Source organism: Thermobia domestica, chromosome 3, assembly GCF_964235325.1.
Source record: "Thermobia domestica chromosome 3, izTheDome1.hap1.1, whole genome shotgun sequence".
NCBI lineage: Eukaryota > Metazoa > Arthropoda > Insecta > Zygentoma > Lepismatidae > Thermobia > Thermobia domestica.
This window is the reverse complement of record NC_137456.1, coordinates 268,682,176-268,709,223: the sequence shown is the minus strand read 5'-3', so window position 1 is coordinate 268,709,223 and position 27,048 is coordinate 268,682,176. Positions and strand designations below refer to the sequence as shown.

At 34.1% G+C, this 27,048-nt stretch overlaps 1 protein-coding gene across 1 annotated transcript in view; it reads left to right on the top strand.

Annotated features, from left to right (window-relative positions):
- The window catches only part of LOC145681650 (uncharacterized), a 297,353-nt gene that overhangs the window by 109,004 nt on the left and 161,301 nt on the right, over positions 1 to 27,048 (top strand). Inside the window, exon 3 of the mRNA XM_081753270.1 lies at positions 20,210 to 20,297. Coding sequence (XP_081609396.1) covers positions 20,210 to 20,297 — 88 coding nt within the window. The remainder of the gene's footprint in view (positions 1 to 20,209; positions 20,298 to 27,048) is intronic.

Sequence of the window (27,048 nt, the reverse complement as noted above, 5' to 3'; positions counted from 1 at the left end):
CTCAATTCGAGTCCCGTGTTTTGGTTACATTCTGGTACCAATGTTGTAGGTTGTGTTAATGTTTCCGTTTGCGATGCCTTGTTTATTCTGGCACAATTCACATAGTTAACTCTAGGCCGTCAGTTAAAGTTTCGCCGTACACCTTTGTATCCCTCATCTATTTCTTCATGAAAATTCCTTCGGTTGTCACGATGTCGACCATGATAGCTATTAAATGGTATAGTGTTATTGTAGTCCTCCATATTGATTATACGCATTAACGGCTCATCAACGGTAAAACATGGGTTTGCTCTTAGGATTTTAGCATCATCACCCGGGATATTATTCAGAATCAAATCGATGAGTTCCGCTTCATCCACATTGTCCACAATCGCTCGGTATTTCTGAATCAAAGCGCAGACGAAATCTGCCAAAGAAGGATATTTGCTGCGATCATATTTCATTCCTTGTAAATTACGCTTTTGTACTCTCTCACGACGAGGAGACAAGTATTGTCTTCTAAAGTATAGCACAAAATCTTCATGGGAGCGGAATACCGGTTGAATCGTTGGAAACCACGTGCTCGCACCTTTGTACAAAATACAGCTTTTCCTCTTCGGTCGCATGGAATAGCTTGAATGTCTATGTTGAATCCTCAAGGAACGTTTTCGCAGTACCATTCAATTCTCCGTCGAATTTCGGAAATTCTTTTAGATCACTTACTCTTATTCTTGTTTCGGTTGGCGGTACAAGACAAGGCATTCCAGTATTGAGACGATATTGTTTAGGCATCAGATCTTCTTTGATAGAACACACATTGTTCTGCACAGTATATAATAACTGTGGCTCTCTTGCACAACTTCCTGTCGGCTTTATCATATACCCCGAAGTAATGCCACTCCCATTATATCCTTCCACATCTGCCAGGGTGATATGTTCTTCATGTTTGCTTGTTTCTCCGTTTGTCGACTGGCTCATTACCCTTGTAACAGTAACATTATACGTTATCGAAGAGCTTTGTAAAGTAGGTATAAAACGAGTATCTGTTTCACAGACGTCTATTACTTCGATCTCAGTACTCATTTTGTGGATTTTTTAGTTTTTGGATTTCTTCCTCTAACCGTTGGAATTTTTGATTCACATCATTTTCTAATTTCTTCACTCGCGTATTATTAGTTTCAACACTTTTACTAATTTCACATTGTTCGCTTTTCATGGTTATTATTACAGTAATTATATCGTCGCAAGATCTTATCAGTTTTCCCACAGAGTTCTCGAAGCTATATACTCTTTAATCCGTCTGGTCTTCCTTTGCCTGTAACTCCTGTACATCTTTTTCAACAATTTTCAAACGTTCGTTGAAATCCCTTCGCACCTCCATTTTCAACATCTCCATTACTCGAGTGTTCCGATCCAGCTGCATCTTCATTTCTCGGGTGATCTGATCAAATTTGAGTCCCAGTTTGGAAATTTCTCCAATCAGGCTGCGAGTTAAATCATTAAATGGCATTTCTTCCGTTTTCTGGGTTCCTACCTTCCCAACTACGTCTTCCTTTGGTATGGTTATATCAGCTTCTTTTGAACACGCTTCGGTAGGTTTCTTATTTTGAAAATCCATTGTGTTGTCTGTCGACTTATGAAAAAGGTTGTCTTTCATGATCATCATTTCATCCATTTAATCGTTTGCATCGAGAGACATCACTTCATTTTCTGTCATAATTTGCTTTCCTTCGCCTGTTTGTTTTCTTACTTTTGCAGTACATCCATTTTCACCTATATGTAATAAGGACCTTCTCATTTCTTTCTTCATCCACTTCTTCGATTTTACATGCGCCACAAATCCAATTCACCAACTGTTCACTCAATAGTTCAGATTGTTCTTCCGGTAAGTTAATACACTTCAAGTGAAAGAATCCCTTGCACTTATCACTTTTTAGTACCCATCGCTCACCTTCGTGTCTTTTTACCGCACTAAACTTCTTCTTCCTCACAACGTTTACACGTTATTACAGTTATATTCTTCCGCATCATTTTTTCTTTTTTCTTAAAACCGATTCAGGGAAATGTCAACACCTTGCACTAGCCACTTAAAACAAGAAATATTATACGTTAAATAAATAAATAAATAAATAAATATATATATATATTTAAATTCACATTTTACTTTTTACTCAAAAAATAATTTCATAGGTATTAAAATTATCGTCCCCATATAACTTCTATTTCCACTAAGGTTAATGTATTCATACGACGTGTTTCTTGTGCTATTACCAAGATTCAGCTACTTTCTTTTTTTTCGCGTCAGATGTTTGTCTTATATCATGATATTTTTTGGTCAGCTGATTCCACATTTGCTTTGGATACCTTTATCCTGGCTGTTGGTCGCCATTTTCTTATGGTAGCTCTTGCTTACGGGTTTCTTTTTTATTGCGCAACATATTATATAGACTTCATCAACGCATTCATGAAAACACGCGAGAACTGAACAAAATTTGGCCCAGTAAATTCCTCAAGTCGCAACAGCAGCAACTCGCCACGGAAGAGAACAATGTTCGTGTGGGCACAGGAGTATACAGAGACGGTATACAAATCACATCGAACCGATTGTTAGAGTTTCCGTAACGAACTTAGCAACAGATAAGTAAATATAAACTATATAATATATCAATTCTAAAAATAACTTTTTAAACTGTAAAATGCGATTTATGAAATGTTATATTGTAACTTCAGATAATACATGAAGAATTAGGTAACCGAATATAATTTCAAATTGCAGTAAGTACAGTATACTTGAGCTAACAACAGATTAGCTTCTTTATCATAGTGCGGCAGTGTAATCATATAACTATTCCACACAATACAATGTTTGACAATAGGCTCGAGGTAAGTAATATTTTATTTCGTTTACCATAGACTTAATGCGTAGTTAGCAGTAGTTTTAGTGTTGTTTCTATAAATAGTTTGGGTCTTAGGTTAAGTTCTTAGATATTTGTTTATGGATATGCTGTACTTTCTTTTCTTATTCATGTCTCGTCGAGATTATAGACTCCAAGCACCACCAGTTAATTTCTTAAATACAGGTAAATATCTTTTATTTTAAATGTATTATTTTCCTCTTATCGTCGTAGACTTTATTATATATCTTTTATCATTTATTATAATTCTTATTTCTTTTATAACAAATTAAAATTGTATTTCATTATATTTCCTTATAATAACGACGCTAGGTATGCATTAAATATTCGTAAAACTTTTATTTGTTTATTTATTTATTCGCATTATACTTTTCTTCCAGAGGTTAACCATGGTTGATGCTGGTTTTAGTATTTCTACTCGTCGAAACAGGTCAGCATATATCAACTTTACTTATATACTCATAAGAAAACATCACTAAATTAACCTCGACATATTGCTAACTAACATCGAGTATGCGTGCATTGTAATTTTCCAAATTAGGTTTTTAGACATCCATTGCTGAAGATTAACTCTTACTGTACTTCTTAAAACACCAAGATGACGATTATTAATAGACATTTTGTTATTATTGTCTATTATTATTGTCTGTCTGTTTGTTAAGATGTGATTATTAATAGACATTATTAATATTGAGTTTTCTTGAGATATAGTAACCAAATGATATAATAGTATTGTAAATGACTAACTGACAATTTTTTAAATAAGACGGTGATGAATTAAATTATACGCATTATTATTTGTAGTGGCTAAGTGGAGTTTTTGGGATTATGAAATCCCCAAATCACTAGCCTTCCTACTGATAATTCATTTTAATTATTTCGCACTTTACAAAGCCAAATATGCAACATTTGATAAATAAATTTTACGATTTTACCTTGTAAACAACTTGTTAGAAATAAATATCGATTTTACTTCTCAGTTCTGCAGAAAACAACAAATATCTTATCTTTGATGAAAATCCTTATTATTTTAAAAGCAAACTTCGTTGTGAATAATTAAATTTTCTTCTTTTCTTCTTCAGCAAGTATCATAATTTGAATATTTTTCGCCATCTTGAATATTTTAACGTAATCTGTCTTTGTGGAAATTTGGGTACAAATTGAGAATAAGGTAGATATTACATAAAGTTGAAAGTATTAAAGTTAGGTCAATAATTACAAAACAAGATATAATCTAAGCGTAACGAAGAAACGAAGCAAAAAACAAAACGTAAATTAAATAAAATAATCTGTAGTGCTTTGCTGTCATTGCAGGGCACTACAACAGAACAATCAGTAAAGAACAGCCAAACGCGTTTGTAGTGCTTTTTTCATTTAATCATTCAAATAAATTTTAATCACTGCACCTAGATAGTTCTGAATTCGTCAAAAGCACTGGTGTTCAAAGGTACAACGTCTCCCCTATATATATATATATATATATATATATATATATATATATATATATATATGAAAACATGAAACGTGTATGAGCATTTCGGTACATCTATTTACAAAGAAAATAGTAACTGTATTATGAAACAGGATAAGAAAAATATTAAGAATGAGCTTAAAGGGGTTAATTTGAACTGTTGTAGGTCCTAGATAAAAATATATCCTATGAAAATAAATAGAAATGCATATAATCAACAAGATTAAAGGAAAAGAAATTATTAAATAGAAAAGACAATTGAGTAAAACAGATGTTCTTAAATCAGAAATATCCTTCAAGGATTAGAGGACTGTGTTGCAGAAGAGAAGAAATTGTAAAAAATATAGAATCTAATTCGAGGTATAAGGTATAATATATATTCAGTAGAAAAAAAACAAAATAATATTATGCTCTCACGGTGTAAAAAGGTACATTGTAGAAGATGGGAACTATAGGTTTTTGACTTTATAAGGTAGGTTTAAAGGAAGAAGCATTAATAAAGAAAATTTAAAAAATAAATTGAGCATAAGAAATAAGAAAGAAAAATCAAGCCAAAAGTAGGAAAGATAAATATAAGTGCTAAAACAAAATAAGAGATAAATATTAATGTACCTAAACAGGCTTAAGATTAGATGTATTTTGTAGATAAAAATATAAGGCTTTTAGTAAGTAAGCCATCGTGTCCAAATATTTTGCTATCCTAATCTGGATAGGGATGACGACCAAAGAAATAAATTTTGGAAAAATGAACTTTTCGAAAAGCGATAAACAATATTGTTTTTTTTTAAATTACGAAAAATCATTTTTTCGAAGAACAAAAAAACTAAAAAACAAAACGGAGGAAACGAAATATTTCCCAAGAAAGGGAAAAGATAAAGAACTTTTCAAAAAACGAAAAACTGATATTTTTAAACAAAATATGCTTAAGCGAGGATGGATTGCCTTTTGTCATTGTCGGACTCTAGTGGCCATATTCTGCTTTGATTTCACGGTATTTATGCAGGTTTTAGTCTATACATACCTAGTGGACTATACATTTGTTCACGTTTTCTGGTTATACGCATCCCTACTGCGTGTATAACAATGTAATTAAATTACGACAACGGATAATATGTATATACCTTTTTCACTGAAACCATATACTGATTTTTTTCTGAAATTTAGACCATTTATTTTAGTGATTAATCTGATCATAGTAAATGAAAATCATTAATCTATTTTATATAACTTGCTTTTCGTTGATTTAAGATTTTCTTATTTCTATACCTTTTTATTTATAATATATGCCACTGTATAAAGTTTCACTGCATTCCATACAATAGCTCTTTAGAAAAGGTGCACTATTTTTTTTAATGTGGGTTTCAGAAACTTCAAAACGAAAAGATCCAATGCGGTTTCAACTCAGCCACATTTCTCTGTTCTGCAAATGCTCCATATCAATAGACTTCGTCATCTTGTGTAACCTCTTCTCATCTCTTAAATCTCCTGTTTTAATTCTTTCTTGCATTAAGAGCTCATTGATTGACTTCTCAGCTCAGGCTTGTTTCTTTTTATCCATATAGTTTAAATCAGGGGTTTTCAAATTTTTGCAGTTATGGGTCCTCTCAAGCACCAAAGTCTGAACGCGCCTCCAATGTCAAAAATTACATGTGTCCCTAAAAGAAAGACTATCACTATGATAAACTATTTTTCATTTATTAATCACTAATGGAAATATGTCATTAACACAGGTGATCTACATTGTACACATGATTATACTTTTTAATGTTATTAGCAGATGTGAATAATTATGAATTGTTTTAAATTAGATATTTAGCTTAAAATTGAAACCTACGAGCAAAGAGGGAATTCACATAACGAAAACCGACACATGGGATATATGAGCTTGTTTTGAGTCACATACTATTTTACAGAGAACAATAGAAGATAATTATTAGTCATCTAATAAACATTATGCACATTTAAGCCAAAGGTGAAAGAGTCTTCCCTGATCGTATGTGGAACAGATACGATACAAAGGCTTAGTCCACTATGTATTACTAAAGAAGAAAAGTGTAGACCTAAGTAGGCGTGTTTCATTATAAACATGTTCCTTTGTAGGAGTTTGAAAACTCCATGTGCTTCCCCATACAACCTACCATACCTCCCGAGGGTGGCGCGCCGCATAGTTTGAAAGCCCCTGGTTTAAATTTTCCACTGTGAATATTCCAATTGTTATTTCTTTTTGTTCCAGTACATTCATTTGCAATGAATAACCACTGTTAAAAAATAATGCGCAATCATACAGAGCTATTTGTACTGCTTTGAACCTGCGAATGCTGCTTTGGGGCAGTGTTGACAGAATTAAAGTTTTCATATGGATTCTGTGTTTTACTATGTAGATAGGCTATAGGCTATATCGTATTCACCACTACAGATAATAGGACGTGTATCTGCATACAGACTTCTCTAGTTTGTTTTCCTCTTCTGTATCCACACCATTATTCTCTGCTCTTCGGACGCTACATGTGCATTGGATTTTTGTCAGTTGAAAACGTAAGTAAAAATATAGCCCATACTGCCTTTTTCATACTTTGTAGGTTATTTCATTCTCTGTCGTTCCCTTGTCATGATATGCTTCTAAGGAACAGATTTCATACTTTGTTAGTGAAGTCACACGTGAACTGAATATAAGACTATATGTATTATATAATATTAATTGCTTCTAAACCAAAATGTATACTAATAATAATGCAAATGTCGCAGGCAACCTGTGGCGACAGTGAACAATGAAAAATAAGCACACATAGTTAGATAATGCACAAAAAATATTCATTGTCCAAGTAAATTGCACTGAAATATTATATATACAAAAACGAAAAAGCTTATTCGTGCATATTAATAACGTTTCGAGATGGTTTTCGGAGATATACACAATTCAAACATACACAACATAATCTACAGGTATAATATATTAAGAAAATGTATAATCAAAAAATCGAAAATTTTGACCACAAATACGTGCATTCACCGTTAATTTATTTCAGTTGTTAGAACTTCCAAACTATACTACGGATAGTTCGACTATCTATCTATCCGTAAATATGTCTGCCGACAGACATAAGATCAAGTGCAGTAAGAAAGAGCGAGAAGTGCAGTTTTGCATCACGAATAAAATCATCTAATTGATTTTCCTTTTATTTAATCCGAAAGTGCTAGAGATCTGTCGCATTATGTTACAATTGATCACCAAACAATATAAACGGTAATTTATAAAGAAACGTGGTCTTACAAAAGGAATTCAGTGTCCCAATAATGCATTCAATTTCTCATCTTTATTTCACTTCCTGCCTGTTCTATGCATAAGTGTCGGAAATCTAGAACGACTCTGTCTATAGACAGGTACCTACCAGAGCAAAATCAGTTACAGTTATTCAGAAGCGGTTTCTTACAGTCCATTCAGGGCTCCAAGAATATGATCTATCACATCTATTAATACTCTCCCTTCAAACCTGAAGTGGTTCAATTTATCCTTTATCGCTATAGAATGAAAACGGGAATACGTACCGAGAAGAGATTGATTGCATACATTTTAATGACTCAAGACAACATTTCATGACTATCCACATTTCCGGTTTCAATACTGAATTGCTTAAAGCCAAAGTAGTTAGAGATATCGAGATGTGGACTTTTGGAATCCATTTATATTCCAAAAAATACATTCATCTTTTTCGTTAACCCTCACTCAAACCGGAAGATATTTAGTTAACCCTTTCCCCTTGTATACCGTTAACCGAGATAGAATTAAAATAATAATAGTGCATTTTTAATTGCTACAGCGTATCAAGAGTACATATAATTACAACGAAGATCACTTTCTCAAAACCGAAAGTAGTTAAATTTATTAGTACTGTGATTTCAATAATTATTTTTATAAAGCAAAATCTAAGGGAAATCGCAATGCTGTTTCCGCGATCGATTAAGCATTCCAAGAATAGGTTCAATTTTCTCTCTTCACCCTGTATTCAAGCCAGAAATGGTTCAAATTAACGATTATAATTTAGAATATTTATCGACACAAAAAGGTAATTAGTAAAACATAGGGACAATCGCTTCTCTTAGAATCGACGTGTCTAAAAAGGAAATACCATCACACTCCGCAATTCTCCACAAAGGCATAACTGGTTGAAGCTTAGTACTATTTTTTATATTATAGGAAATATTAGTTTCCATTGAACAATTACGGCCAGATATATCATTACGCATTTTTCTGCAATCGGTCCGGTGTATCAAGAACGTGTCCATATTGTTCGACAAACCTCTTTTTGAAGTCAAGGTGTTCAACTTAACAATTTACGTTTTAGAGACTTGTCGTCATATAACAGAAATGGTAGTTGATAGCGACAAGTAATTTTCACCAATCGTTTCTTAGTTTTAAATGATCGTTTCTTCAATAGCCTGAACACTCTTCAAAAAACCCGAAATCCTCGAAGTTTACTACTACTTTCAGTTTCAATGGAGCAGTACTAAATTTCATAGAGCAAAAAGTGTAAGAAATATCGAGAAGAGATTTTCGGCAATCAATTCAGGGTCCTAGGGACAGATTCCATATCCTATACAATCTGGAAGTGGTTCAAATTAATAATTCCCTGGTTTAATCACTATGACATTGGAACACAACTGTAAGTGATAACAAATAATTGCTTTTTATACAAATTAACCCTGATCGGGGCAAGACATTTTTGTAACGTAAACGGGCAACCGGGGACTGTGAGGCACAGTATATATTTTAAGTACAGAATACAGAAAATTAATGCCTATTGTCACTTACTGTTCAGACTAGTCTAGAATGTACAGGTATATATTTTTGTCAAGTAGGGAAACTTCGTGTCACGCTTTTGTAAAACGACCAAGCAGAATAGCAAATCCGGTCCAGACATTTTTGTGACGTAAACGGGCAACCGGGACCTGTCAGCTCTAGTATATATTTTAAGTGCAGAACACTCAAAATTCAATGTCTGTTTCCGCATACTGTTCCGACTAAAGGTTACAATAGTCCCGTGTTCAACATATAATTATGTGACAATTTGATCTAATATTTGACAGGAATTTCACTAAAGTTATACAGGGCCTCCTAGGCCCCGGTTGCCCGGTTACGGCAGGAAAAGATTTTCAAATAAAAAAAAACTTTACCAACTCGATATGTTCATGATTTTCAATTCGACAAAAGATAGAAGAATTCAGTATTTTATGTCTTCGAAATATGTATCGTTCTTGAGAAATTTTAGAAAAATGAACCTACTGGGCCTGGGAGGTCCCGGTTGCCCGGATAAGGATTAAGGATCCGAGGGACGAGTTCAGCCTTTGGTATGAAGTTTGAGTATCTAATTCACATAGATTACAAGTATACCAAAGTTTTACATTGAGAAACGAAACTCACTAATTTCTCTCCTAAAACAATAAGTAGGAGAAATCTATTACAGCTCTCGGTTTCAGTATTGATCGCCATGTAGCAAGCATGATAACAGTTAGAAGCATGGATTCAGTACCCTGCTAATAGACTATCTCCAAGTTTTATCCTATGATACAAATTTACTACCTGTTTTAATTTTATTAGTGATCATCATAGAGCAAAACTGGTACGAGATAGGGATATATATTTTTCTTATCTGAATCCAGGAAACGAAGATTATCATCTTGTTCTTTCTCCCTCTACGTAAACCGGAATAGGCGAGAAACTACCATTTCGAAGTCAATAATTAAAGAAAACAATATTCGGGAGCTGTTTTGATGTGGATTCTGATCGACAAATGTAGTTGAAGTATCGTAAGTTTTTTTTTTGCAACCCGAAGTAATAAATATTTATTACAATGAAAGATTACAATATTAATACCTCTAAAACGAGAAAGGTTTTAAGAGACTACAAACGTTATTTCTAAACATATAATTCCAAGAAAATATTTCAAACCCTAACTGCTGGTTTAGTGGTTAGCGCGTATTCCTCTTCTGTATGTTGTCGCGAGTGAGAAAGAATTGAACGTATTACGATGCTTCGGATTCCACTTAAAATGTAGGTCCACGTTTTGTATGGTCTTGATACTGAAATGGAACGCAAATCTTCAACAACCAATCAAATAAAACATTTCATCTCAATAGTATTCTTCTACTGAAGCTAGTGGTAGTAAAAGCTAATACGGAAACGAAAGCCTCCTGTTTAAAAATTGAATTCGAATTTGATGAGGTTATTGTTGTTAGATAATTTTCCTTGTATATAAAATATCTTTAAAACAAATAAAACATTTAATAGTCTTTTGTTATTATTAAGTTGCGTATTTTTGAAAATATTAAAATTGTTTTTGGTACTGACTAGTTAGCTGCAGAAAGTAAGAGAATTAAATGGGGGATCTTAGTGAATAATCTTTAAAAGCAATATCAGTACATATATTCACTTTGCTTCATATTTGTTAAGCAGTTATTGTAACAGCAGTTATTGTTAAGCAGTTGTCTTGATATTAGCACAATCAGTTTATACCATAATCTTACTTTAGTAATTTGTTAGTATTGATTTTACATTATAAAATATAATATTGATAATGCATTAATATTCAATGTGTGTAAATAATTATATTTTAATATTCTGTAAAATATAAATTTTATTATACTTAGCTATGACAATTTTGTAATTTATATTCACATAATGATCGACAAAAGAATTCTATAAAACGGAACAGATGCAACCCCGCAACTAGGAAGAAACTTGGGATCTTTTGAAATAATTAAAATTAAAAAAAAATGAAATCTTTGAGTTTTACGTCCGACGTTCATGCCGGTTAGGCTAAAGGAAACGGTGATGATGAGCAATGAATGAAATGGTGGAATGAAGAAAGTGGGAGGAAACGGGATAATCCCGAGAAAACGCACGGGTACGGTCTTTGTCCACCACATAGTTCACTTGGCGTGGGCTGGGATCGAACCTGAGACCCCAAGCACCAGAGATGAACGCTCTACCACTTTTTTTAAAGAAAATTTATTATACTCAAGAATCAATTACATTGAAGTGGTTATGCTTGTGTCACAAAAAGAAGTTACTAGGACAATGAGTTGGCTATAAAATTTGCAAATTGCTTATTACGTACATCCTTTGCTAATTTTGAGTATTCTTTTTGTAAATATTGTACATAGAAGGCTGCCCCTACTTCTAAGTTGGAATTAAAAATGTATTTGACGGTCGTTTTTATACACCAATCGACACTAGGTTGTTTACTAACTGGATAAAAACTATAATCTGGCCTTAAAAGTATGCAAATATTTATATTGTATTCCGAGCTACGAGTAAGGATGGCTAAAAAGTGACGTAACTGAGACCAGATTTTTGTGGATTCCAGACATGTCGTGATTCTATGAATCAACGTATCTATATTGTTACATCTATTGCAAAGAGCATCAGGACTAAAACCATATTTGTTTCTCTTTTCTTTAGTATCAATAACTTCATGGACAATCATAAGCCAGATAGATTTGCTGGCAATACTCAAGGTCTAGTCATTGATATTGGCCAAAATATTGGACCAATTACCTAAGCAATCATCTAACACAATTTTAGGTGGGACATATAATCTATTCATTTTAAAAACATACAGCTTTTTACTACTTAAAGTTTTAAAATCAAAAAGCTGAGACAGATATATATAATCACACAAAGGAGTTTCCAAGTACTTACAGCTTTGAGGGAGGTCAGCCATATACAGGGTTAGACTCCTGTCTGTTCGTGCTAATACGTAAGTGAGCAGTTGTTGCGTTACACTATTAGCTTCGTCTGTGTACAAGGTCATTGAGCGAGTAACATACAAACTAGCAGCTTTTTCTTGTACATTGAACAGACTGATACCACCTTGTGAATGTAACAACACATTACATCATATTTAACACGAAAGACCTGATGTTTCCATAGAAACAAACCACATAAATTTTGAATTTGTTTTCCTATGAGTTGAGGCATAGGTAATATATTTGCCAAATACCAGATTTTGCTTAATAGATAAACATTTATAAATTTAGCTCTAGAATATAAACATAGATTTCGGAATTGATTTACATAACTTGAATGACGCAGTGTGTTTACGATGTTCATATAATTATGATCAAAAGTGTGCATTATGTTTGAATAAAAGGTAATTCCTAAAAGTTTGATACTGTCGGCCTGAGGGACGGTATATATATATCATTAAAATCAATGATATTGTTTATGTTTAACATATGTGATTTACAAACATTTAATCTAGCTTCAGATGCTACCTCATATTCACGAACACATTCCATCATGAGAGAATAATCTAGTTTAGAAGAGAAAAACTGTTACATCATCTGCATAACTAGCGACCTTTATAGCAGGGGTAATAATATTTAGACCAGTTAGGCGGTCATCCATAGCATATAACAGGGGAGCAAGGCTAATAGCAAAAGTCAAAATTGGAAGGGGATCACCTTGACTTATTGAACGTTTGATGGGTATGTTGTTGGATAGGTGACCGTTAACATTTAACTTCGTATGGGCGTCTTTATAAAAATATTTCGTCCATGAAACAAATCGTTCATTAAAACCGAATTTTCTGAAAACAGACCATAAGTACGAGTGTTCAATATTATCAATGGCATTTTTAAAATCTAAATTTATCAGAGCGGCTTTCAGAGCGCAATCATTACAAATAGTAATACTATCTCTAATAGTTAATAAAAGGTGATAGATGTTTTTCTTTTTAACAGCCACATATTGCAAATTTTGTAATTACTTATCCATGTATTTCAGTAGTCGGTTTTTAATACATCTACTAAAAATTTTGATATCTGTATTAAGAAGGGATATAGGTCTATAATGGCTAACATGAGATGGTTGAGCAGTTTTAGCGATAAAGACCGTGACGGCTGTATTAGGGCGCTTGATAGTCTCTGAAGCAAAGAACCATTCATTTACAATCAATGTTAGTGTATCGGCCATTATATCCACAAATTTAACATATAAACGGGCAGAGATAGAGTCGGGGACAGGAGATTTTCCTTTTTTGCAGCATTCACAGCTCTTTGTACTTCATTTTTAGTAAACGGAACACATAAAATTTGATTGTCTTCATCATTTAACATTGCAGGCACACTGTCAAGTAATTTATTTTCGCAGCCGGTAGCAGCAGCGATCCCAAATAACTGGTAGTAATAATCATACAGGGTGTTACGAATATTGTCCTGAGTAGTTTGAATAGAGCCTTGAGCATCTGTGAGTGACGTAATAAGGTTCTTCCGTCCACGTTTGGCTTCTGTTAACACATGTGTAAGAGAGCATTGTTCTTCTTCCGGAAACCCTGGAACTTTACTACGTAACCTAATTCCTTCCATTTTCTGTTTATGGAATTGTAATAATTTGGCTTTGTATTTACGTACAGAGATGAGGGCCGAGCGATTTGTCATCGCTTTAGTTTGTGCCTCTAATAGACATCTATAATAGAAATTATAAAGTTTTCGCTTATCAGCATAACTTTCAGAGGAATACCACCTACAAAAGCTTCGGATTTTGTCCTTACAGTATTGATTCCACCACTCAAAATATATGTTTTAAACTACTTGTTTTGTTTAAGCCAATAAGCCCAATTTTTAGAAAAGATCTGACAAAATGACTCATCTTTTAGCAGACTTTCATTCATGTGATAATACCCCCGTCCTCGAGCAATCTCCTGGTCATTAATTTTAATTTCCATTATTAAAGAGAGATGATCAGTGAAACACGTGGGATATCGGTATACAGAAACAACCTGGGATTTGAAGTTAGCAGTTACATAAATCCTGTCTATCCTTGAGCTCGAAGTTTTTGTAATAAATGTGCCCCCCGTAAATCTGGGTATTTGAAGTCTCACACATCTACCAAAGACAAATTCTTTACCAATTCATTTAAGGTAGGGCAATAATTGAAAGTTGGTTCTGTTGTGTGAGTTATACTTGAATTATGATCTCCGTCAAATATAACATTATTTGGGCCACTAAAAATGGCGCTACCTCATTTGCATTAAAATGATTCCGTTCTTTTCTATTATGACTTCCACTGGGCGCATAAACATTGATTAGAGTTATATCATTAACCTGACCTTTGATAATTCTACCATTAAGATGTAATTCTACATTTGTAAGCGGAATGCCTTCTTTAACCAAAATTGCAGTACCAAGGCTCTTATATGTACAATTATTATATACATTATATGATGGATGTACGTTTACAAACTTTGGACCAACTTCTTGGAGAAAAACTACATCTATTTCAGATTTAAGTAGAAAGTCATTGAGGGCTTCACTTTATACAGGCGATTACATTCCGTTGATATTTATAGTTGCTAGTTTTAAGATAGTACACATAAATATTGTAATAGGAAATTGTCTAATGTTAGCAACACACTTCATAATACCACACCACTGATTGGCTGCAAGCACTGTGTTTCTGAATGTTTAGGTAGGAGTAGAAACTGTTGGAGACTCACTGAAGAAAAAACTGCGGTATCACGTAGACATTCTGTACTCACTAATTTCGCTACAGACGACCGGGTGATCCTAGGTGTTACTTCTAAGGGTCCCTGATCCGTCTACTTAGGTTGTTTTACTTGAGCTATAGCCGTTCCTGCTTTCTTCCGTTTCTTGTCTTGGGATGCTTCCTGGGAATTCCGGGCATCAGATCCTTTTTTCCCACTAGGACAACTCACAGGGGAGAATAGATGATCTTTTTCCTTGGACTGAACAGGGAAAATGGGACTTACAGAGGAAACTTCCGATACACTATAGATGCACTCTAGATTCTGATCACCATCAACAACACTAGTGGAGGAGGAAGCATTGTCTATCAAAAGCTTCTTTGAATCTTGTTCAATGACAACTTGATGTTCCCGTGGAAATTCTGACTCAGCCAGTGAAGAAGTACCATGTAAAGCTGGAGGGGCTGCAGATGAGGTCCTGTCCTGACTATCACTAATATCCTTGGGAGAGACGTTTTCCGAAATTGCTCCGGAACATGGTCGGGTAGGAACACTCGTTTGGCACTATCGGAGTAGTGGTTAGAGAACGGCCCTGTATCACAGGGGTAGTAAGCTCAATCATTAACTTTGGAAAGTCAACATCTGACGTTAAAGTAGGAAAATTAGCAGGTTTAACCACAGTAATTTCTTGGGGTGGTAAAACCCGAGAGCGTTCCTTATCACTTTCATTTTGTTCTATGGTTGTTGTTGAAACAAAGGCCCGTTTTAAACACTGAAAACATTGATCTTGAAAATGATCCCGAGATTGGTAGTGATAACAAGTACGGTCCTCACCGAAATAAGTTACTAGGAACTTCTGGTTACGAATATCCAGGAAAGACTGTATTGGTTTAAACAAATACATAGTCACGATCTTTCATCCAGATCTAACTTTATAAGTATGAATATCGTCATAAATTTCGTCTTTTATACTTTTACACTCTCCATAGATAGACAAGGCAAGAATTATCACTATATTCCGTGGGAATAGCATGTATTCGCGCATAGGTTAAAGGCCGATCAGCTAATTCTAATGTCACTGGGTATGTTCCACTATCATCGTGAAACTTAACACTATCAACCTGATCTCTTAACAATTTGTCACACAACAAGGCAGACAATAACTTAATATACACACATTTACGATAAATATCCAACTCAATACTTAGTATTTGTTCTTCCTTTAACTTAAACGTATTTTGAATAACCGCATGGATTTTTATTGTGGATGGACGGGTAGGAATCGCACGAAATCCTAATTTTAATGTATTGACACGTCTGATAGACATTTTATAATTCTAAATAAACTCATTAGTCACCACTAAACTGAAATATATTAGAATCAAGTCAGCGTGTAGTCCAAGGAAACACAAAGTACACTGGGCGCATTCAATCCCACTCGCACGATACGACACTGGACGGACGACCAGCGAAAGACGTGTTACCTCTTGGGCAGCTAACACGAGAGTACACCACTGAGCCACCGCGGCCCCTAAAATTTTAAGAATAAAATTTCGGCCTCGTAACTATATTTTGGATCACCATACCTTTATCTGCTCCTTATTTTCGTAGCTAACTGCAAGTTACAAACTATGTCTTACATACGTTGTCACATTGTGTATTGATACTATACCTACGATAGGGGCATTTAAATAATCTACAACTTAATTTACCCTGGAACTTCTTCCAAGAAAAAAACACCAGGAAATAAAACCCCGCTATGGTACACTTATTATATATTATTCTAAAGGTAAATTGCGTTATATAATATATAAACGATTACGAACAATGAATGCTTCTTAATAAAAAAATCTATCGTCTATTTTATTAAAGATCTAACAATTTACGTGTCAGATTACATCGAAAACGCCGTATTTTAGAGTAATTGGCTCCGTGACTGCCAATATTCCTGTAATCGACATTTTCGAATTATTTTTACCATAAGAACATTACAGGATCTACTAGTAACGTTTCCTTTTAATGTTGATTAACCGGTTCTTTAGCGTGAGTGTGAAAATAATTATTTTCTAATTGTAAATGCATTTGGAAGTACTTGGAAGTACAATATGTTTTGAATTATCTTTCACACATTAGGTTATGATTGCATCCTAACTGAATTATTAAATGACTGTCAACAATAAAGATTGAACTCTCAGACAAGCAGCTTAAGATCTACAACTATGTTGAGTTTTGTCTAGACTGGCTTCTTCCATTGTGATTTAGTTGTATTTCCTCCTTTCAAACTAATGTCAAAACTCCAAATATGATGATAAATAATTCGGAAACCAAACACACCTTAACATCGGATATACTAAGGTACCATGGGATGCATTCCGTCTTACATGTTTTAATGACACTTGCTGGTTTCACTAAATCCCGACCTAATTTTGAGTTCCAAGATCTTGGAAGACAAGAACTTACACCATAATATTTTACACTATGCTCGGAGAGGTCTACTAATTATATTAGTTAAACAAAACCAAAGAGATCGCGCATACTCTGGAAACAGAAAGAATCAACGATGTAATATTTTACACACATACTCAACATGAAGTCTGTCACCCAGTCAATTTTCGTCAACATTGATTGAGTTTAATGGAACGCATTTTATTAAAATTTCTTTATTTCTATGCTTTTAATGCGAAATTTGATAACTAATAATTCGGGAACCAACAGCCTAAACTCTATTTTAACATGCATACTAAGTATCTACCAACACACAAATTGTAGTGAAACGAGACTATTTCTGTCGATAGCATGCATTAAACAGTACTCAATTGTTACTAAGCTCTTCAAATTCTATCACCATGGAAGGATTGATAACAATCATATGAATTTCATTTTTCATGTTGTAGTGAAATTTCTTGATTTTACAGAGTTCAATTTTCATGGTCAATAACTCGAAAACCAAAGCACCGTACATGGAAATATTTCGTGGTGACTCTCACTCCTGCGATTCTTGTCAAAGTCTATGAGTATATCAACTTTAGTCAATGTCGGATGAGTTTAATCTAACGCATTTTAATGACATTTCTTGATGTTACAAAGTTTCTACCCAATTTTTCGACAATATTTTGTGAACCAAAGTCCGTATTTAATAGTATTAAAACCAAGGATATTAAATTCATTAGATTCTAGAGCTATACTAATTTTAATTTCTTATCAAATGATCTCCGTCGATACTGTTCCTTATGAAATACTTTATCGTTAAATACAAACCTACATTTGATGTCCAATAATTCTGGAATCAAAAGTGTGATGACCATAATATTACACATGGTTACTAAGCTTCCAGCACCATGTCAAGTTTGGTAAAAACTGGGCGAGTTCCATCTTTCGCATTTTAATAAAAACTTTTGATTTCACTGCAGTTCCTTCGTGCCTAAGCGGTTAGCGTACGGCTTGGCGTGAGAAACCCGGATTCGATTCCCTGCTGTAGCCTATGCGTTTCGGAGTCGAGGTTAATCAGTAAGTCCAAGGAACGTTAAAACTCAAAATCAACTCAATTGAAAACTTGATTTCACCTAATCTAAACCTAAATTTGTTGGTTAATAACTCAGAAACCAAACGTTCTGTATATAATAATATTTTGTACTGAGCATCCATGCACACCAAGCTCGTCAATGTTTAGGATCCTACCAACTTTGTTCAAAATCGTTCAAGTTTAATAAAATGCATCTTAGTGAAATTTCATGATGCCACGAAGTTAAAACCCAAATTTGTGGACAATAACTCCGGAACTGGAATCGTACATACCTTAATGTTTAACGTGCCAATTAAGTACATCGCAATCCACAATCATACTAATGCTGTTCTGACTGGATGAGTTTAGTCGACAGTAAGCATTATACAATATTCGTTCAAAAATTTAAAGCCAAGGGGGCACAGTAGCTCTGTTTTAGAACGCTTACCTCATGTGCATGCGATCCTGGGCCAAGTGTGTTTGTAACATCGTATTTATAGATTTCTCGGGCTTCTTCCGTTTCCTCCCATATTATCACCCCACTAATTCTGAAAATTTAGCGATAACAAAAGAATTAAGAACAGGAAAATAACAAACGAAAAACGAAACTTCAACGAAAAGTGAAAATAGAAAAAAACGAAAGCAAGAAACGATTTTTTTCGAAAAATGAAAAACATTGGAAAACAGAAAAAAATTTTTCAAAAGACGAAAAACGAAATTTATAAAGAAAACTGAACGTAAAATCGAAAAATGAGATTCACGAAAGTATATTAAAAAACAGTTTTAACGAAAAATGCCGTCCCTAAACCTGTATACTATACCTTTCGTAAAATGTCTTATGTATATACAGTGCGTTTCACCAATAGCACTAAGGCAGGTTTCCTGAAGAAATCAAGGCAGATAGAAACATGAAACCTTTTGTAACCTCCAAGGCACATAAAAGACGACATTATGTTGATATGGAGAACCCCTATGGGGAGCACTGAAAAAGGTTATGGGGGGTAAATGCAAAATTTTAAATAGCAACCTCCACCGTGTTGTATCTCATTTGAAATGTGGCCACATTTAGAGACTAATTTTGGTAACTACATGTCGCTAGACTGTCCCTATGCAACATGGTGGCCACCTGTAAAATAGGGTTGAAGTACGTCCATGCATAACACTAAGGCCCATCTCCTGAAGAAAGCAAGGCAGGTAGAAACATGAAATCTTTTGTATCCTTCAAGGGACATAAACGACAACATTATGCTGATAAGGAAAATCTGCCAAGAGTGGGACTTAATGGAGTTTCTTGGGGCTGCGAAACCCGGGTTCGATTCCCGGCGGGTGCTAATGTGTTTCGGATTCGACGTTAATCACTAGCTCCACATCTCAAATAGCCTCGCTGCTGAACGGGACGTTAAACTCCAAAATCAACTCATCTCAACTTAATGGAGTTATTGGGTTTTAATTTTAAATATCAACTCATATCGTGTGGTAATTCGTTCGTAAGCTAATGATTTGGAGAGACCTGTTCTGGAAACTGCTTGTGGCTATCGTGTCTCTGCTCATCATGTCTGTCATCCGTAGGTACGTTCGAAGCATTTTTTTCTTGGACTTAGGGCGAAAAATACCTAAATAGTGATTAACTACTTACTTTGCACTTGAAAGTTTAAGGAACTACATTTTGGGAGATTATGTCCTCCCCTTCTTTGTGTTGCCTTTTATTGCCGATCAATGTATTGAAAATCTATACATAAGAAATTGTCCAATATATTCGCATACGCGATACATGATTTAAGAAATTCTAATATTTGTTACATTTTCAGTGCGCATTTTACATTACACACACATTAATAGATTATTAATATCTTTGCAGATTATTGGGTTAATTGTACTGGGAGTACATATTTTTTGGTTTTTAGTAATGGATTCTTCAACTGATTTTTATGGAAGAAAAAAATCAGGTAGGTACTATCGAATCTACAATTTCATACTACGTATCGACATAAAGTTTACAATACAATAGGCTCTGGCTATGCAATCAACATTGATTTTCTCATAAAATCATTTTTGAGCTCATGTGAATTGCACTATGTTTGGTTACAATCTGAAGATAAATTTGCTCATTACTAAGCTTCCGTCTTAGTACATTTTAATACGACTGTTCGACTGTTCCCTGAACTCAACAGAAAATTTAAACTTTGGAAGGTTACTGCACTCATATGTAATTGCAATACAACAGTGCCATTAATTTACACTGGTATACTTGGTTCCTTTTAACAGCCTCAGACTGCAAAAACACGCTAACTGTAAAGAAAGAAACGAAAATCTCGTTTAACCCTCATACACACGCTCGGGGTTGTTTACACCCCAACTGTCATATCTTTTTAAATAAAATTTATTGTATGAATTGGAAATGAAAGACTAAAATTATGTAAAATTGATCTTTTCTACGAGACGTGATTATTTATTCTAGTAGATTTTTTTCATTTTATCCCTGTTTTTAAAGAAAAATATTTTAACCTGATCGAATGTTATATTTTTTATTTCTTGTTATAAAATATTTTATTATATGTGTTTAAAGCTTTAGTTTCTGCTTCTAGTGTTTGTATCTGGTAAGAGGACGAATATATTAAACAGTCCCATGTTCGTTTTCATATGTTCATTTCAAAACTTGTTTAGAAAAATCTCATTAAATATTATTTACTAACAAATATTCAAATAACATGCACTTGCACTTTCTCCACTAAATCAATATAAAGATGCTTTAATATCCTGTACAATGAAAATAGAATAATACATCGTGAGCACAGAAACAGTACTTGATTTTGAAGTGCCATATACTTAACATTTTATTGAATATTTACATGAAATTTTGTACAGAGCTCAGTAATCTCAAAGTATTTTCCCATCTATCTTTTCAGAATACTAGTTCTGACCATGGCAGCTAGAGGGCAGTAACATTGAAAATGGCGTTCACCCCACAGCAACGAAGCTGGTGCGTTTTACAATTTACAAACACAAGCAGTTTGTGAAAGCGCAACGTGATTTCAAATGACAATTTAATGCTGATCCACCCACACACAAATCCATTGTGAAGTGGCATAGAACATTTATTGTGATAAGAGAAATGGTCATTCAGGGCGACGTCCAGTCTCTCTTAGGAAATTGTAGAGCGCGTAAGAGCAGCCTTCGTACACCCCCCCAGAAGTCTACAAGTAAAGCTAGCAGAGAGTTGCAGATGCCACAAACAACAGTAAGCAAGATCTTACGCAAGTGTTTGCGTTGTTACCTGTAACGACTGCAGTTTGTTCAGAAGTTATACCCACAAGACAAGGTAAAGCGCGAGTTCCGTGAGACTATGCAAAATTTCATGGAGGACGATTAAAACTATCTGACGAAGATCATTTTCAGCCCTGAGGCGATATTTCACTTAAGTGGAAAGCTGAATAGACCCAATGTAAGGATATGGGAAACCCAGAATCCTCATGCACGTGTAAATGTGGAACGTGACTCACCGAAAATCAGTGTTGTGGCAGAGCCCGCATTTTATGTATCAGAATTTTATTTTAATGATCAACTTTATTTATTTTAAGGATATTGGGTTTTGTGAAATATTAGAAATTATGTGGTGAAGGAAAACAACTGTTGAAAATTGAGGTTAACGTAAGCTGGAAAAATTGTATCATTTTATTGTCAGCAGATAAAGAAAACAAAATGCACAATGGATAATCTGCGAATGCAGGAAGGAAATTTATGAAATGCGTTAACCACAATATTTATAACATTCTGTATAAATCATGAATCGCAATTGTAACATGTTTGTGAACATCAAACACATTCATGGATATGAGGAATTTGCCTAGAATCGGGAAATCAGAGCTTGTCGAGTGTTGCAGTTTTTGAGTCTTGACACGAGGAAAGAATTTGTTTTCCGAATGAAAGGAGGTTACACCTGCCTGACAGCAGACGACGCCGCAGAATTCCGGAAATCAAGATCCGAATAAAACCGAGAGACAGGAGGTCTTTGGGAGAGAAGTCATCGTGCTTTGGAGATAGAAGTCCGACGGCTTTGATAGAAGCTCTAAGCTTTTGATAGAGAAGTTCTACGTTTTCGTCGAAGTAGTTTGAGTTTATCGCTATAAAAGATCGAATGTACTTCACCGTGAGAATTCAATTACAACGTCGGTGATCCGATTTAGGAATGACTAACAGCCAACGTTAGTTCATCTGGAGCAATGATAGTGAGGCCATATTCAATGCAAATCATCAATTGACCAGCAACGTCTGTCCATAACAGTATCAACCTGGCGATACTGAAATCAACCTAGCAACTCCGGAGGTCATCAGAGAACGTCGCTTGAAGACAACAGAAAGGTATGTGTTACTCCAATTCAGGATACAATTGCTCAATGCTCGATACGCGCTACTCGTCTGGCAAAGTTTCCAAATATCCGTCCTAATTCACAACATTCACACTAGTTACATTCTTTTAATAAGAAATACAGTTGTTGTTTAATTATTAAAATTGATGTGTTATCATTACGACTTAATCCCCAGTTGTTATGCGTTAAATCTGAAACCTCTCGCATATGAAACATATACTTGCCCACTCATTCTAGATGGTGAGTGGAGGGTGATCTGCTCAATTCAATTTTGCATCTCCAAATATAGGCACGAATTGAGCGGGTTGTCATGGTGGAGTATGCATAGGGTTCGATTCCCGGCGAAACTAGTTTGTCATAAGATTATATTACCACCTTGTCATAGTGGAGATGCTGTGAGGCTTAGGCCATTTTGTAGCGATCCTAGTACAATATCAAGGTTGTCATGGTGGAGATGATCTGGGTCTTTCTCAGAGAAACATATTAATGTGGAGTTCTAAATTTAGTAAATTCAGTAAAATTAATTCCCACCCACCCACCCATGCTAATGTTAAGTTTACAGAATAATTCATTGTGGTGTGCATAATAGTAACTGTGAGAATAAGTAAAATCCCCCTTACCCACCCTAACGAACGTTGTGGAAAATAAGTTTAAAGAAGTGCGAGTACAGTCCCAAGTTCGATTCTCGGAGGAACATAGTTATGTGGAACAGCGATAATATTTTAATTTAGCAATATTTTTAATCTTTTAGTGTTTACAGAATCAAGTAATTAATTTGTGGTGTGGATTATAATATTTATGGTAGTAGGACGTATTTCTTAATATTGGTATTCAGTTATAATACTAATTAGCGTAATATTAATTAAAGTGAATAGTTTTAAAGAAATTAAACTCATAATACAACAATCAAGATTCGTAGTGAATGCATGAGAGTCGCGCAAGCTACTCGCAAGCGACTGGAACGAAGTTTACCGATCAGTCACGACGGTCGACGAAGTTCACTGGATGAGAGGAAAGTACTCAAGGTCGTGCGTACAACGGCACACAGCAGAGAATCATATGGGTAGTTCTAGTGGAATGAGAACGTGGAATTATAATTAAAATAGTAAAGTTTTAGCTCATAGTAATTAAGGACAGTAGTTTTAAGATTCACAGGATGTTGTCTCTTAAAAATAATCACGGGGTACATTACCCAGTTTTAAAAGATAATGGCAAGCCAGCGACTATGTTTAGCAAGTCGAGATACTATTGTTTGGATCTTGGTGTATTAAAACATTTCACTGAATATAACCCGACATATAATGATACGAAAGAACAGACGTTCAGATGTAACGATCTGGGTCGTAAATATAAGAACTATTACTTGATTGAATTCTCTGAAAAGAATTTCAGTATAGAAGATCTTGTGGAGTTAGGCTTTAGAAGACACTATTTGTCTATACTAACAGGGATAGCTGAAACAAATTCTCTAATACTTAAAGCTGTATTTTTCGCAGTTAAGAAGGATCAATTAAGATATAAGATTTGCGCATTATTTTCTAGAGGTGCTAGCCAGAAAGTAGTATATCAGTGGCTAGAAAGGTTCCGAAATAGATTTATTTGTACTCAGGCAGTCAGAATTTCTGACTTTATTACAACTTTAGCTCAGTTTGAGAAACAAACGCGAATAATAGTAGCGAGCGATAAGTCGTTATTAGACTTAGTGGGTTCGCGACATTATTTGAGGAACGGACACCTTGGTTGTCAGCTTAGAGATGACCAAGAAAGTAAAAGAGTCTTGTATATAGTGTTATTATTAGTATTTAGAGAGTTATTAATATATAGGATAAAAAATTTAGTGTGTATAAATATTCCAGTTTATTAATTTTAGTTCAGTAATTAGTTGAATTAGTAATTTAGTTTCAGAAGTAAGCATTATAAGCGTATATATAGTGATACAATTATGGTGTTAAGGGTAAGTAAATAGAAATCTGACCTATGTTTTAGTAATTTAACTATGTCTTTATGACATATAGTTAATTTTAGTAATTAGATTTTAGTGACGTAATTAATTTTAAGAACAGATTAAATTGAGGAAAATGACTATGGAGAAGAATGAACAAAATTTGTATGATTTTTGTAATTAGAATTGAATTAGAGAAACGTAGATTTAAGAGAGGCAAGAATGAGAAAAAAACAGAAGACAATGAATGATGCAAATGACATAGAATTAAGCTAGACAAGTAAGTTCGAAATTAGGAAACAGGCAATTAGGCGAACCTTTCATTAGGGGAAACTCTAATCAGGAAGGAAATCCAATTCTCTTCGAGTTGAATTGGGCGATTCCCAAACTTCGATGAGAATAGTTTATTTATTGAATCACATAAGTCTTCCGTGATAGTTGAAAAGAGACACAAGGATTGACTCGTACATCACGCGTAAAGCAGTGAAATTTTTTTGGTGGAGATATACTTCGTTTTTAGATTAGATCTTAGTGATAACTAAATTAAGATAGAATTAGAATAGTAAGTAAGTAATCCCGTATCCTAGTAAGTAAGAGTAGGATAGTGATTGTGATTACCGAATTTTAAGAAGCATCTAGTGCAACGAGAAAATAGTAAAGACTAGAATAGTTTGTTATTTTAGTGCTAATACTTATCTTGTAAGAAATAGTCTAGTTTAATTTTGAAAACATTTGTATTGGATTGTAGAAACAGAAAAAGAGAGTGTCGGAAGGAATGTGAATAGTAAGAAGAAAGAAATATTAGTAAAATAGATTATAGAAGAGAGAGTGAATTATTAAATAAATATAGGATAATAGACGTAATGGAAATTAATAAATAAAGAGAAGTATGACATAGACATAAATGTAAGAAAATAAATGTGGAAAAGAGTAGAGTAATATAATAATAATAGATAAATAAGTGGATAAATAGATAAATAGTTATTAAAGAATACTAGTAGAGGCAGAATATTAATAGTTATTAAAGAATTATAGAGAATAAGTGCATGCAACGTCGAAAGATATAGATATATATATTAACAACCTTCCACCGTCATGCCTAGTTTGCATGGGGATGAAATGATAATTGACGGTAGAAGATCGCTGCTACTCACCATCTAGAATGAGTAGGTTGAGGATGACATAAAGTAAACAACATTAAATTAACTTTGAATTAAATCGTTGTATTTTCATAATATCGTGTAATATTGTTGTTGATCGTCGACTGTGTATAAACGCCAGATCACATATCTTTAAGCATCTAAGAAGTTAACCACGAATAACTCGAACATAGCTGAGATACACGTACCTTTGAGTAAATGATGCCTTGAACTGATGTCGATGTTCTGTATGATAAGTATCTCGCTGCCAATAGTCTGTAGTGGCTGACTATTGTGAAACCATAATCCACTTTAATGGTTTACTGGAACTATTAGATCTCCTGATCTAATCGTTGACTAGAATCACAACTGTGATATACGTATCAGTGGTTCTCGATGTTGCTGCTCAACGTACGATGCTCGTTGTCTGATCACCGTCTTCTGATCCTCATCACTGTATTCTCCTCCTAATCTTTTAGAACCATGAGTTTTTATACTTGGATTCCAGACATCCTGGAATTCATCGTCTTTGACTTTCTGTATATCTCAGCTATTGGTAAAACATTGGTTTCACCCGAATTACATCGTGATCAAATTCTTAGATCAACAAATTTCTGCAAACTCAACGATTATGCCACAGTCAAATGTGTGTCAATGTTATAGTATTACAACTTGATGACAATTCATTCCTGAATCAAAACATTACAAATTACAAATTACAATAGCATACGAACTGACGACTTAGCGTCTAGCCGTAGCAAAACATAACATTCATCACATATACAAAACATTGATGTAAACACATAACCACACACACTTGTTTACATTCTATGACAACATTGAGTTTCTTTATTCTGACATAACATTCAATAATTAAATATGCTTCCTTTCCCAAAATAATATATTCCTAAATAATATCAATCGTATGTATCAACATGCCCCTCCTTCAAAATGAGGGAACTCCGTTCTCGACTCAATTTCTTCCCTGAAATTGACTATAAAAATAATTGAGTATATTTATCCATCACCCTGTATATATATCTTTATATTCCTTTAACTATTTATCACATTTAAAATCTTTAAAACATCATTTATTTACATTCATTGTTGTTCTTTTAAAAAAAATACTTGTCAAGAGTCCTCATAAAAGTATCGGCTCCTGCCATCTGTTGAGTTATATAAATAACTACTTGTAATTGTTTTGCATTTCCTGTGCTCGGATCTGCACATACATATACCTTCTTGTTCT